The sequence below is a fragment of the Scyliorhinus torazame genome, chromosome 4 (assembly GCF_047496885.1).
Source record: "Scyliorhinus torazame isolate Kashiwa2021f chromosome 4, sScyTor2.1, whole genome shotgun sequence".
In the NCBI taxonomy this organism is placed as follows: Eukaryota; Metazoa; Chordata; class Chondrichthyes; order Carcharhiniformes; family Scyliorhinidae; genus Scyliorhinus; species Scyliorhinus torazame.
Window position 1 is genome coordinate 32,247,165 of NC_092710.1, and position 14,451 is coordinate 32,261,615.

The 14,451-nt window shown below is 46.1% G+C and overlaps 1 protein-coding gene across 8 annotated transcripts in view; it reads right to left on the bottom strand.

Moving 5' to 3' along the window:
* Positions 1-9,382: 9,382 nt before the first annotated feature.
* Positions 9,383-14,451, bottom strand: part of zfp91 (ZFP91 zinc finger protein, atypical E3 ubiquitin ligase) — a 154,759-nt gene continuing 149,690 nt past the window's right edge. For all 8 annotated transcript variants that reach the window (XM_072498147.1, XM_072498146.1, XM_072498145.1 and 5 more), the window contains one exon: positions 9,383-14,214. In XM_072498147.1, the coding sequence (XP_072354248.1) occupies positions 14,001-14,214 (214 nt within the window). In that variant the 3' untranslated portion in view covers positions 9,383-14,000. The remainder of the gene's footprint in view (positions 14,215-14,451) is intronic.

Here is a 14,451-nt window from a genome sequence, read left to right on the forward strand (position 1 = left end):
TGGTGATCCATATTATACTCAGAATGTTAGCTGTGTTTCATCTCTGCAGATGCTTCCGCCCCAGTGTTTCTTTTCCAGCATTTCCTGTTTTTCAGTTCAGATTCAGTGTTTCCCACTTTTTAACGGGGAGAATGCTTCCTGGGATGAGCACCACTGTAACTTGGAGAGACTGGTGAAGTTGAACCACAGTTGCTTCACAGCTCCAGGGTCCCAGGTTCGATTCCCAGCTTGGGTCACTGTTCGTGTGGAGTCTGCACGTTCTGTACGTGTGTGCGCTTGGGTTGAGTGCTCCAGTTCCCTCCACCAGTCCCAACGATGTGCAGGTTAGGTGGATTGGCTATTCTAAATTGCCCTTAGTGTCCCAAAAAGGTTAGGTTGGGTTACGGGGATAAAGGGGAGAGGGTGAAGGTGTGAGGTTCAAATAGGGTGCTCTTTCCAGGGGCCGGTGCAGACACATGTATGGCCTTCTGCACTGTACATTCTATGATTTTCTGAGAGCGGAACAGATGAAAGAGGTTTCAAAATGGTGATGACTTTTAATTGGGTAGATATGGAGAAACGAGATGGCAATTTTTATGATCTGGAATGGAACACCTGAAAACATGGTGGAAGTAGATTCAGCCATAACCTGTAAAAGAGAATTGGAGAAATGCCTGAAGAGAATGTCAGTAAGTTGTATAGCGTTTTGGCTGCCTTGTCATTCTTATAGGGCTTGAAAGATGTTTTCTCTGGTCAGGTGGTTACAGAACAAGGAGACACTGTCCCAGAAAAATAGGTGGGTCATTAGGACTGTAATGGGGAAGCATTTCTTCAGAGGCTGGTGAATATTTGAATTCTCTAACACACATGGTTGTGGCGGTTCAGTCTTCAAGCCTGTTCAAAGTAGAGGTTGATATATTTCTAGATACCAATGGCATCAAAGGATAAGCAAAATGTGCAGGAAGGCAGCTTTGAAGTAATAGATGAGCCATTATCTGGTTAGGTGAGCAAGCGGGCTCGAGAGAACAAATTGCCTAACCCCTGTATATAGAAAGACAAAATATAAGCAGCAGTAGGACTATTTGGTCCTCCAAGCCTGCTCTGGCATTCATAACAACTATGCTGTTCATCCAACTCAATAGCTTTTGCTGCCTTCTTCCCCTAATCCTTTGATTCCTTTCACCCCAAGAGCCATAGCAAACTCCTTGAAAACATACAATTTTCTTTGGCCTCAACCACGTCTTGTGGTCGTGAATTCCACAGGCTCACCACTTTCTGGATGAAGAAATTTCTCTTCATCTCTGTCCTGAATGGTCTACCTATATCCTCAGCCTGGACCCCGGTTCTGGACAACCCTACCATCGGGTACATCCTTTCTGTACCTATGTTCTGAGGAAAGATCAGGGCAGTGTAACTAACTGAAAAGCTGCAAAAGAACCGACACTGGCTCAATGTGCCTCCTATTCTGTATGGTTGTATGATGCAAACCGGAACATGGTGATGGATGCTATTACAAAGTTTGAATCAGATGTAGTATATTCTATCCAACCGCTGAAGTTCCATTGTGGATTTAAAGGCATATTTTCAGCTGACGCTACTGACAGGACTGAGGGGATGCTGCACCGTCACATCTGTTGCCTTTCAGATGATACTGTTTATTTCGGCCCACCTTCTTTCCCAGTTGGACATAAAAGATGCTCGGGCACTATTTTTAAGAAGAGCAAGAAAATTTACTGGTGTAATCGCCGGTCAATCTGTTATCGCTAGCTTCTACAAACGAACGATTCACAGAAGTCTCATGGCAGGTTTCCGATTGTATATTCTGGCGTATGCTGGGAGAGATAGCTTAACAATGAAGTTTGGTGAGCCAACTATTATTTACAAAAGTGGTGCATATTTATACCTGTTCTTAACACATATGCAGTCAATGTTTAAATTTTCGATCTGACTTTACATAGATTTTACCAAAGCAAGTACATCTTGTACTGGCCGTGCATTCTCGCATACACCCTTTCCAGATGCTTTTAGTCAATCTTGGTATGACTACCACACCTTCTCCATCAGGTACTAAGGCAACTGTCCTTACTATCTGTCTCCAATGCTTTGTCATCATTATTGAGATCAGCTAATACAAACTGTGCATCTGGAGATTCTATGGACATATCTTTAGGTGTTACGAGAGTCAACTACTGTTGGAATGTGCTCAATGAAGGCATCTGTAACCCTTCTATATTTATTTATTTTCAATTCTTAAACCTCACTAGGCATTCATATTACGATTTATTCCTTTATTATAATTTCCTCTCACAATGGTAACGTAGGCCCAATATCTTTCCCTCAATTCACATCACGAAAAACTGATTCTATCTGCACCCACGTAGCCCCTGTATCACTACACCAACCTAACACCTTCTCTACATTTGCTGTCCAGTAATAAAATATCAGGTTTAGCAATGCTAGCCTACCACCCGCACCCCCCCCCCTCCCCTCCCCACAACCCCCCAATTGTCTTACACTTTGAAGGAACACCCGACAAATCCTCGAGGATTTAAACGATATCAACTTCTCGACCATCCCAAAAAAAGATTTAGGAAGGAAACCTGCAGAAACTGGGAAAAAAAAACAAGAATTGTGGCAGATTGTTTGTCTTGATCGACTGGACCCTGTCCGCCAAGGACGGGGGAAGGTTATCCCACCTTTGCAGGTCGGTCTTGACTCTACTTACCAGGCTGGTATAATTCCATCTACAAAATTGGGCCCAATCTCGAGTCACTCGGACCTCAGATACCTAAAATTGGATCCAGCCAGGTGAAATAGATGTACCCCTCGGTTGGCTCCCGTTCCCGGCAGTTCACTGGAAAATGCTCACTCTTTTCCAGATTTAATTTATATGTGGAAAAGGAGCCAAAGCATCTCAATAATTGTATTATATCAACCATAGTGGGTCCACTGGGTCCATCATGTAAAGTAAAAAGTCATCAGCATACAAGGGTGTCCTGTGCTACACCCTTCTCCTAATTATGTCTTTCCACTTACCCAAAGCCCACAAAGCGATTGTCAAAGACTCTATCGCCAATGAAAACAAGAGGGGGGCACTTTCTCCCCATGTCTAAGTGGGTTTCCTCCCACAGTCCAAAGATGTGGTTAGATGGATTGACAATATAAATTGCCCCTCAGGGTTGAGTTTCAGCAATAGGATTGGTGATTGTGCCTAGGGAGATGGTCTTTCAAAGGTTCGGTGCAGACTCGATGACCTTCTTCTGCACTATTCTGTCTTGTTCTCCTGTTTAATTGAAAGTCCCCCAAGCTCATGGCGTTGGGTGCGAACACTAGACGAGGGAGCCTTATACAAGACAAACCTGGTGACCAACCTGAACCTCTCCAAATTCACAAAAAGGTACCCCCACTCAACCCTGCCAAATGCCTTTTTGGCATCTCACAAGACGATTACCTCGGGAAATCAATTCCTGTACTTTTGTCGCAGGGAACCCCGTGCTTCAGTCTTCAAGATCCCTACCACTAACAATGAATGTCAAGCAAAATCTAGTAAAACTCCACTGGGAACCCATCTGGCCCAGGGGCTTAGTCTGCATCGTCCTATCGTTGCAAGGATATCCTCTGGACCCAAGATACCTCCAGCTCCTCATGCTCGTCCTCCCCCACCTCAGGAAATTTGAAGCCCTCGAAAAACTCTTGACGTATCTGACCTCGTTCCCTGGCAGCTATGACCTACAGAAAGTTTCATATGCCCCATTAACTTTATCTGGAATGAACACCAGCCTGTCGAATGTGTTTCTGACCTGGATAATCTCCCAGGTGGTCACCTCAACTGACAAGCCAAGAGATGGCTGGTGTTCTCCCCATTTTCACAAGTAACCTCCTTCGACCGCCACAGCTTGTACAGCGTCTTGCCAAACTTCAGTTGAAGATTTTTCCTGCTTCCCAGGAGCTCTGGAGTTGGGTGATAGAGTATCTATGGTCCATTTCCAAAATGTCATCCACCAACTTCTGGCACTCCTCTCTAGCCTCCCTATCCATACATGCATTGTGTGATTATGATCTCCCCTCCAATCACCATTTTCAAGGCCTCCCACAGAAAGGAGGATGAGACCCATTAAACCCCATCTATAGCCTTTGACATCCATCCACAGAACTCCATGTCCTAATAACCCCACACCGAGCCCTCATGCCGGGTGCTGAGCTGAGCTTACCTAGAACACTAAATGGTCTGAAATTACTATCGCCAAATACTCTGCTTTCCTCACACCAGGAAAAAGGGACCTTCTCATCAGGAAAAAGCACCCTGGAGTACACTTTAAGTACTGGGGAAATAAACAAAAGTTCTTTACCCTCAGGGGGCAATGGGTCTGCTCCCCGCTCCTCCATAAACATCAACAATGCCTTTGTCACCCCAAAGGGGCAAATGTCTTCAGCCTCGGCTGTTTCAGGTTCAAAACACAATTTAAATCTCCGCCCACCCCCCCACCCCATTTAATAAGATCATGGCGGATCTGATAGCTCAAATTTGCATTACCACCGAGCTCCTATAATCTCTTTGCTTCCCAAGAATTTATCCATACCGTTCTCAAAAACATTTAAGACTCTACTCCGCTTCTACTGCCTTCTCAGGGAGACGGTTCCGAAAACTCAACCCTTTCAAGTAAGAAACATGTCACCTCATCTGTTTTAAATTGGCAATATATTATTTTTAATTAGTGACTCCCAGTTCTGGATTCTCCCACAAGAAGAAACATCCTCTCCAGATCCACCCGGTCAAGACCCCTCAGGATATTATGTTTCCATCAAGTCACTTTGAACTCTTCTAAACTCCTGCAGATCCAAGCCCAGCCTGTTCACTCTTTCCTCACAAGACAAGCCACCCATTCCAGGTATTAATCTGGTAAATCTTTTCTGAACGGCTTCCAATACATTTACATTCTTCCTTCAATAAAGGTGATCAACACTGTACACAATACTCCAAATGTGGTGTTATTATTGCCCTGTAGAACAAAAGCATTACCTCACTACATTTATAATCATTCCCCTCACAACAAATTATAGCGTTCTATTGGCTTTCCTAATTACTTGTTGTATCTGAACACTAGCCTATTGTGATTCATCCACTAGGACACCAGATCCCTCTGAACTTTAGCTCTGCAATCTCTCACCATTTAGATAATACACCTCTTTTTTATTCTTCCTGTGAACATAGACAATTTCCCATTTTAAAGTGTAAAATTAGGGATGAGAATAAACAATATGCATTATCTAGCTGCTGCTGTCTGCTTCACCATTCAGTAGGACCATGGCTGAAGCTTTCCCTAACTCCACCTGCCCACCCTATCTCTATTTCTCAGTTCTCTGTTGTGCCCCCAGGGTAGAGGGGTCAATTACTAGGGGGCATAGGTTTAAGGTGCGAGGGGCAAGGTTTAGAGTAGATGTACGAAGCAAGGTTTTTTTTACACAGAGGGTAGTGGGTGCCTGGAACTCGCTACCGGAGGAGGTGGTGGAAGCAGGGACGATAGTGACATTTAAGGGGCATCTTGACAAATACATGAATAGGATGGGAATAGAGGGATACAGACCCAGGAAGTGTAGAAGATTGTAGTTTAGTCGGGCAGCATGGTCGGCACGGGCTTGGAGGGGCGAAGGGCCTGTTCCTGTGCTGTACTTTTCTTTGTAGTTTGGAAAATATTCATCAATTGAGCATCCACAGCCACCCAGGGATTTTGGATTTGTCTGTTGTCATGTGTACCAAGGTACAGTGAAAAGTATTTTTCTGCGAGCAGCTCAACAGATCATTAAGCTTTATGGGGCTCCAACGGCAAGCGTAGTTACAGGTCGACATAGATCGGAGTATTTCCGACTATATAGGGGAACAAGACAGGGATGCCCGCTGTCTCCATTGTTGTTCGCGTTGGCAATTGAACCTCTGGCCATGGCGTTGAGAGACTCCAGGAAATGGAGAGGGGTGATTAGAGGGGGAGAAGAACACCGAGTCTCGTTATATGCGGATGACCTATTGTTATACGTGTCGGACCCAGCGGGGGGAATGATAGAGGTTATGCGAATTTTGAGGGGGTTCGGGGATTTCTCGGGGTATAGGCTAAACATGGGGAAGAGTGAATTATTTGTGATACATCCAGGGGACCAGAGTAGAGAGATAGAAGGCTTGCCTCTAAGGAAAGTGGAAAGAAACTTCCGATACCTGGGGATTCAGATCGCTAGGAGCTGGGGAACCTTGCACAGACTTAATCTGACACGGTTGGTAGAACAAATGGAGGAGGACTTCAAGAGGTGGGACATGCAGCCTCTATCGCTGGCGGGCAGGGTGCAAGCAATTAAGGTGATGGTCCTCCCGAGGTTCTTATTTGTATTTCAATGTCTCCCTATACTAATCACTAAGACCTTTTTAAATAAAATAGACAGGAGCATCACGAGCTTCGCGTGGGCAGGTAAAGTTCCGAGAGTAAGGAGGGGGTTCCTTCAGCATAGTAGGGACAGAGGAGGATTGGCACTACCGAACTTGGGCGATTACTATTGGGCCGCCAATGTGGCAATGATACGTAAATGGATGATGGAGGGTGAGGGAGCGGCGTGGGAAAGACTGGAGAGAAAGTCCTGTAAAGGGACGAGTTTAAAGGCGCTGGTGACGGCGCCGCTACCCATCTCACCTAAAAAGTTTACCACGAACCCGGTGGTGGCGGCAACATTGAATATCTGGGGACAGTGGAGGCGACAGAGAGGGGTGCGGGGAGCCCTGGTGGGGTCCCCAATCAGGAACAACCATAGGTTCGCCCCAGGAAGAATGGATGGAGGTTTTCAGAGCTGGTTCCAGTTGGGAATTAGGAGGGTGGGAGATTTATTTATAGATGGGACTTTTGCGAGCTTGGGAGCATTGGAGGAAAAGTATAAGTTGCCCCGGGGAAATTTCTTGAGATATATGCAGGTGAGGGCATTTACTAGACAACAGGTGAGGGAATTTCCGTTGCTCCCGACACAGGGGATACAGGACAGGGTGCTTTCAGGGGTGTGGGTCGGAGAGGGCAAGGTGTCAGAGATTTACCGAGAGATGAGGGAAGAGGGGGAGGAGTCGGTGGGCGAACTAAAAGGAAAGTGGGAAGAAGAACTAGGGGAGGAGAAAGAGGAGGGTATGTGGGCTGATGCCCTAAGCAGGGTAAATTCCTCTTCCTCATGCGCCAGGCTTAGCCTGATTCAATTTAAGGTGCTACATAGAGCACACATAACGGGAGCAAGATTGAGCAGGTTCTTTGGAGTGGAGGACAAATGTGGGAGGTGTGGCGGGAGCCCGGCAAACCACGCACATATGTTTTGGGCATGCCCGGCACTGGAAGGGTATTGGAAGGGAGTGACGGGAGTGATTTCGCGGGTGGTGAAGGCCCGGGTCAAACCAGGCTGGGGGTTAGCTCTATTTGGAGTTGCGGAAGAGCCGGGAGTGCAGGAGGCGAAAGAGGCCGACGTTGTGGCCTTTGCGTCCCTAGTAGCCCGGCGCAGGATCCTACTCATGTGGAAGGAGGCGAAACCCCCCGGACTGGAGGCCTGGGTAAATGATATGGCGGGGTTCATTAAACTGGAGCAGATAAAGTTTGCCCTGAGAGGATCGGCTCAAGGGTTCACCAGGCGGTGGCAGCCATTTCTCGACTACCTAGGGGAACGTTAGAGGGAAGACAGATGACCAGCAGCAGCAACCCAGGGGGAGGGGGGGGGGGTTTGGTTTAGGTCAAAGATAAAGGGGTTTTGGTACTTGTGTATTGTTTAAAATTTCTGTATTGTTATTGTTGCGTTTGCTTTGTAAGAGGGGAAAAATTGTTGTTTGGGAAAAAAATTTCAATAAAACATTTATAAAAAAAAAAAACAGATCATTAAGTACATGAAAAGGAAATAAAAGAAAATACATAACAGGGCAACACAAGGTACACAATGTAACTACATAAGCACCGGCATCGGGTGAAGCATACAGGGATGTAGTGTTAATGAGGTCAGTCCATAAGAGGGTCGTTTAGGAGTCTGGTAACAGTGGGAAGAAGCTGTTTTCGAGTCTGTGCGTGTTCTCAGATTTTTGCATCTCCTGCCCGATGGTAGAAGTTGGAAGAGTGAGTAAGCCGGGTGAGAGGGGTCTTTGATTTTGCTGCCCGCTTTCCCCAGGCAGCGGGAGATGTAGATGAAGTCAATGGATGGGAGGCAGATTCGTGTGATGGACTGGGCTGTGTTCACGTCTCAGGTTTCTTGCGGTCTTGGGCCGAACAGTTCCATACCAGGCTGGGATGCAGCCAGATCGGATGTTTTCTATGGTGCATCTGTAAAAGTTGGTAAGAGTTAATGTGGACATGCCGAATTTCCTTAGTTTTCTGAGGAAGTATAGGTGCTGTTGTGCTTCCTTGGTGGCAGCATCGACGTGGGTTGACCAGGACAGATTTTGGGAGATGTGTACCCCTAGAAATTTGAAACTGCCAACCATCTTGGCCGTGTTGATGCTGACAGGGGTGTGTACAGTACTTTGCTTTCTGAAGTCAATGATCAGCTCTTTAGCTTTGCTGGTATTGAGGGATAGATTGTTGTCGCTGCACCACTCCACTAGGTTCTCAATCTCCCTCCTGTATTCTGACTCGTTGTTATTTGAGGGTAGACAACTTGAAAACAGTAGAGAAGTGGGACAAATCTAATCAGGAACTGGCATTATAGTTCAAATAGCCTCCTTCTGCATTGCATTCTTCTAAGATGCTTGAAGCAACTTGGTTAGTTCAGAACTACAAGCATAATGAAGTCAGTGCACTCTAAAGACTTAGGAGACACAAAGCAAGGCAGATGGGTTCAAACGCAAGAAGAAAAGAGGAATCTGGGATAAAGGATAGAAGGACGCAGTCACACATCCGCAGAAAAAAACCCAGAGACAATGTCATACACACAGAAATGGCAAAAAAACTGACACACAGGATGGGCTGTTACACATAAACAAGTGGCAGAGACACAAAGGCAGACACAACAACAGTGAGGGAGACGTAGATGGCAGTGTCAGGGAAGGAATAACAATACAAAAGAACGACAAATTAGAGTGTCAAAGACTGCGGCCATTTCATGCACACCAGGACTCATCAACCAGGATTAATTTTGGCTGAGACAGCAAGGAGAACTTCCCTGTTCTAATTTAAATAATGATGTGAAGATGCCGCATTGGACTGGGGTGGGCACAATAAGAAGTCTTACAACATCAGGTTAAAATCCAACAGGTTTGTTTTCAATCACTAGCTTTCGGAGTGCAGCTCCTTCATCAGGTACATTTTAAATAATACTACTCTTGTGTTTACCCGGATGAGCAGGGGTTTAGCTTGAAAAACCATGGAGATGCTATTTTGAAATTCATAAATAATCTATTTCCATACCATTAAATTTGAGATTTCTTTATTTTTTTTCCAAATATTCTACATTTGAAAGTTTAAAAACAGTCAGAAATGTGCCCATGAAAGGGTTATGTGCAGAGCCGACAGGTAGTGGTCATAGGTGCCGTGTTTGGACCCAATCAGCCAGTTTACATTCCGATTTCCTTCACTTCCGACTCAAAACCCATTCTATGCCTCGTCTGAACATTCAAGCTTCCTTAGCGACTTGGGGAATCACCACATTAAGTCAAGGGGCACCTCGACAGTGACTAATACGAAGGGTAGTTCAAGAGGCAAAAGCTACAAGACAGTACAACTTGGAAAGTGCAAAATATAAAGTGAGATCAGAGCCTCACAAAGGGGATGGAAGGGAAAGGGTCCAGGTTGAGTTCAGTTGTGTGCAGAACTATTCTTCAACAGCAACATCATATGGAACTTAAGTGCAGGCCAATCTCCAAAAACAAAACTAATTGTTTCTGCCATGTCTTTTATTTACACACGTAGGTACAGACAGAACTATAGCCTGTAACTATGCGGAAGCAAATGCAATCCTGACACGGGAAGCGCATGCAAACAAAACAGTGTACAGGGAACAACTGCAGGGTATACAAAGACATGGATCACGTACACACATGGAGAGTCCACACTAGACATATGTAGATTATCCAGGCAGACAGGTGGAGAACATGGAGATATTAAAAACATCCAGACACAGAGTCCAGGCAGAGTACGAAAACAGAGACAAAGAATACAGGTTGCGAGCACATGGAACACTGAACACACGCATAGAGTCCAAGACACGCACACAATGAACACACACTACGGGCAGGCAGAGAATAAAAACATGGAGAACATAGGCAAGCAGCAAAAGCAGAAAATACAGTGGGTACAGAACAAGACATGCAGCAAATACAGAGTACACAAAACAGAGGCACAGAGGCACCGAGTTCAGGCAAGCACACAAAATATATGCATATGCAGAGTATAGGTAGGGACAGAATACGAATATAGTTCAAGCAGAGCCAAATCCTGAGACTTCAGCGACAGATGAGGAGAATACAGACACACAAGGAACACATAAATGCAGGGATCCTAAGCAGACACATAAGGGACACAAACACATGCAGAGTACAGGCAGTGAGCACAAGAATACACACACATGTGGTGCACAGGTAGACACAATAAAGAGATGCAGTGGACAGGCAGGCATGCAAGTTACAATAGATGGACAAAAGACATGCAGACAAACAAGGAACAGAGATACGCAGGTACAGGTAGAAACATAGAAAATAGGAAGCCATTCAGCCCTTCGAGCCTGCTCTGCCATATCAAGTTCAATACTCTGATCCCACCTCCCCCCACCTCGCCCCAATATCCCTCAATCTCTTTAGTCCCAAGAGATTTTTCTAATTCCTTCTTGAAATTACACATTTTGGCCTCAACTATATCCTGTGGTAGCAAATTCCACAGATTCACCACTCTGGGTGAAGACATTTCTCCTCACTTCAATTTTAAAAGTTTATCCTCTATCCTCAAACTATGACCCCTGGACTCCTCCACCAACGGGAACATTCTTTCTGAATGAGCACTGTCTAATCCTGTTTGAATTTTGTGCGATTTTTTTAAGATCACCACTCACTCTTCTAAATTCCAATGAGTATCACCCTATCGGGCAGTGCGGTCGCATAGTGGTTAGCACTATGGCTTCACAGCGCCAGGGTCTCAGGTTCGATTCCCAGCTTGGGTCACTGTCCGTGTGGAATCTGCACGTTCTCCGTGTCTGCGTGGGTTTCCTCCCACAAGTCCCAAAAGACGTGCTGTTAGGTGAATTGGACATTCTGAATTCTCCCTCTGTGTACCCGAACAGAAGCCAAATGTGGCGACTGGGGCTTTTCACAGTAATGGCATTGCATGTTAATGTAAGCCTACTTGTGACAATAAAGAATATTAACCGATTTAGTCGCTCCTCATGAGAATCAGCTGGGTAAACATTCACTGCACTCCCTCCATAGCAAGAACATCCATCCTTGGATAAGGGCACCACAACTGCACACAATACTCTCGGTGTGGCCTCACCAATGCCTATACAATTGTAGTAAAACATATCTATTCCTATACTCAAATCCTCTCGCTATGAAGGCCAACATACCATTTGCCTTCTTAACTGCCTGCTCTACCTACGCACTTACTTTTAGCAACTGATGCACAAGAACACTAAGGTCACACTGAGTATCCACTTCTCTCAAGTTACACCAATTCAAATAAGTAGCCTTCTTATTTTTGCGACCGAAGCGGATAACCTCACATTTATTCACATTAGACTGTATCTGCCATGCATGTGCCCATCCACTCAATCTGTCCAAACCCTGCTGAAGCATCCTCCTCACAGCTCGCCCTCCCACCTAACTTTGTATCATCTGAAAATTCGGAGATCCTCGTCCAAACCATTAATAGATAATGTGAACAGTTGGAGTCTTAGCACAGATCCCTGTGGGTACCCCACTAGTCACTGTCTGCCAATCAGAGAAAGACGCATTTATTCCAACACGGTAGAGAGTAAAGAGAACACGGGCAGGTTCGCAGGGTTTAGACAGACACAAAATAACACAAGGAGACACACATTGAACACACAAGTGAAGAGAATTCAAGTAGGCGCACAGGTAATACAGACATGCAGAGAACACACAACAGTCTCACGTGGAGATTACAGGTAAAGGTAAAAATACATGCAGAGAATGGACAGACAACTAATAAAGATGTTTCTGAAGTGTGCTGTAGGACAACAGTTGGACGTACAAGGTGCACATGCAGGCAGAGTGTCTCTAGTCAGACATAAAGGGCACTTCATGGAGTACAGAAAAACATAATACAGCCACATGCAAAGACAGGCAGACACCTGAATGAGGCACACAGATGCAGTGGAACCCGTAAAAAGACAACACAATGGAAGAAAATACTGTGTTTATTGCTCTTTTTTTTTTTTAATAGTTAATTATACAGATTTATTTCTACTAAACAGTGCTCACAGTGGAGTCTAATGGTTTTCGTCTATGCAATCCATAACTTTAAACTGTAACAAAAACCCCCGTGTGATTTCCCGCTCAATATAAATCCAACTACGGCCAGCAAACTCTTTCTGACCGGGTCTGACTACAGGTATTTACACCATCAGGAGCAGAGAGACCTCCGATCCAGCACAGCACAACCATAAGGAACATAAACACACACACATACCCTTTTGTGCACTTTCATACACGTGCTGAGATACACCTTTGCACATTCAAACACCCAGACACGTACAGCCCACCTGGTGTAGCTATTCCCAATTATTGTCTTGCACAAACTTGTGTGCACAGGCACTACCACGCACACGCTCTCTTAGCTCCATTTGTACATTCACATTTACTGGTGCACGACTGCAACCTGGAGATCACACATTCATTAATAAGCCCACTTAACTGTACAGGTACATCCAGAGCCATTTGTGGCCAGATTCAGTACCGCATTCAAATTCAGTCCCATGTACATGCTCACAGCCACCTAAACAGTGTGTAGAGACATGCACTGCGCCCCCATCACCCAACTGCCATGCACAAAGGAACATGCATTCCTGCAAGTACTCATTCTTTATCGCCCCGGTGGCCATGTCACTGCTTTCTTCCAGGGAAGTGACGTGTGGTGCTTGTGTTTTAATTCTCAAAACATTGATGTTCGGCATCAATACAGCTTCCAAGGGCAGTCAGATCCCACGCTTTCCTACAGCGTCGAGTCAATGAGATGAAACGTTGCATGAGGGTTGGATGAAATGTCCCTTTTCTCGCTCGCTGTGATGGAGCTGTCTCCCAAGCAACTGCTTATTGCATTTCAATGGGAAGGAAAGGAGAGGAACTAACCAGAATACCCCCCCCCCCCCCCCACCTCCCCCGCTCCCTACACACACAGAAATCCCTAGTTGACATCACCTCTCTGTAATCCAGGCTGCCACTGACTGGTGATCTGGCCAATTCTGGCTGATTTCCTTCCGCTACCAGGAGGTCATTAGGCAGCAGCAGTGAACAGGAACATTGCTGATCTCCTCCGCTCACTGATCCTCCGCCACAACCCGATTCAGAGCGTACACAAGATGCTTTTCCTCTAGATTGACACAAGACACACACACACACACACACACACACCACCACCACATGCTGCAGCACTCAGTTGGTGCTTCTGGCAATCAATCAGCTGCCTTGTCAATGCAGTGATTAACTTTCTCCCGCACCCCTGGTCCACCTTTCTCCACTACATTTTGCAGAGGCCCATTAACTGTTTGCTGGGTTCCCCGACATGACTCTGTGACTTGGCTGGCGATCTATCTCCCAAATGGGGGCACAGTGGAGGAGTGGGGGTACAATCCGAGCGATGGTTGTGGTAAGAGAAGGGAGGGTCCCTGGGTGTGACTGAAGATGTCGTTCTTTCAATCCACATGCATACACCAGTTAAGTTGAAATTAGGAGTCTCTCTCGCTTTATCTGTCTCTCCCTCCACCTCCCGCCCCTTCTCCTCCTCACTCCGGCATTGAGGGGAAGGGGTGGGGAGGTTCCGCATGGTACGAGTCTGTCTGAGGGTGCACTGGGAGGTTCTCTAGGACAGTACAACCTCAGTACTCTCAGCCAGCGCCTCAGCGATGACCAGCTCTGGATGGCTCTTGCTCTTGTGCGCCACCACACTGTCCTTCTTCTCAAACTTTTTCCCGCACACGTTGCAGGAGAACTGGTAGTTAGCGTCAGCATCGTGTTTCTTCATGTGCCAATTCAGCGAGGCCTTCTGTCGACAGGTAAAGCCACATATCTCACACCTGGAAAGAGAAAGGGAGCGAGGGTCAGTGTTACACCGTGACAGAGGGTGATAGTCAAAAAGAGAGGAAGGATGGAGGGAGGGAGTGATGGAGAGAGAAGAGAGGGGTGGGAGACAAAGGGTGGTAGGGAATCGGTGCGTGATGGGGAATGGGGTACAAGGTGGGGTGGGAGATATGGTGGGGGAAGGGGGAGGGAAAGAGGGCCCAGGGTGGGGGGTGGGGTGGAGAGAAGGGAAG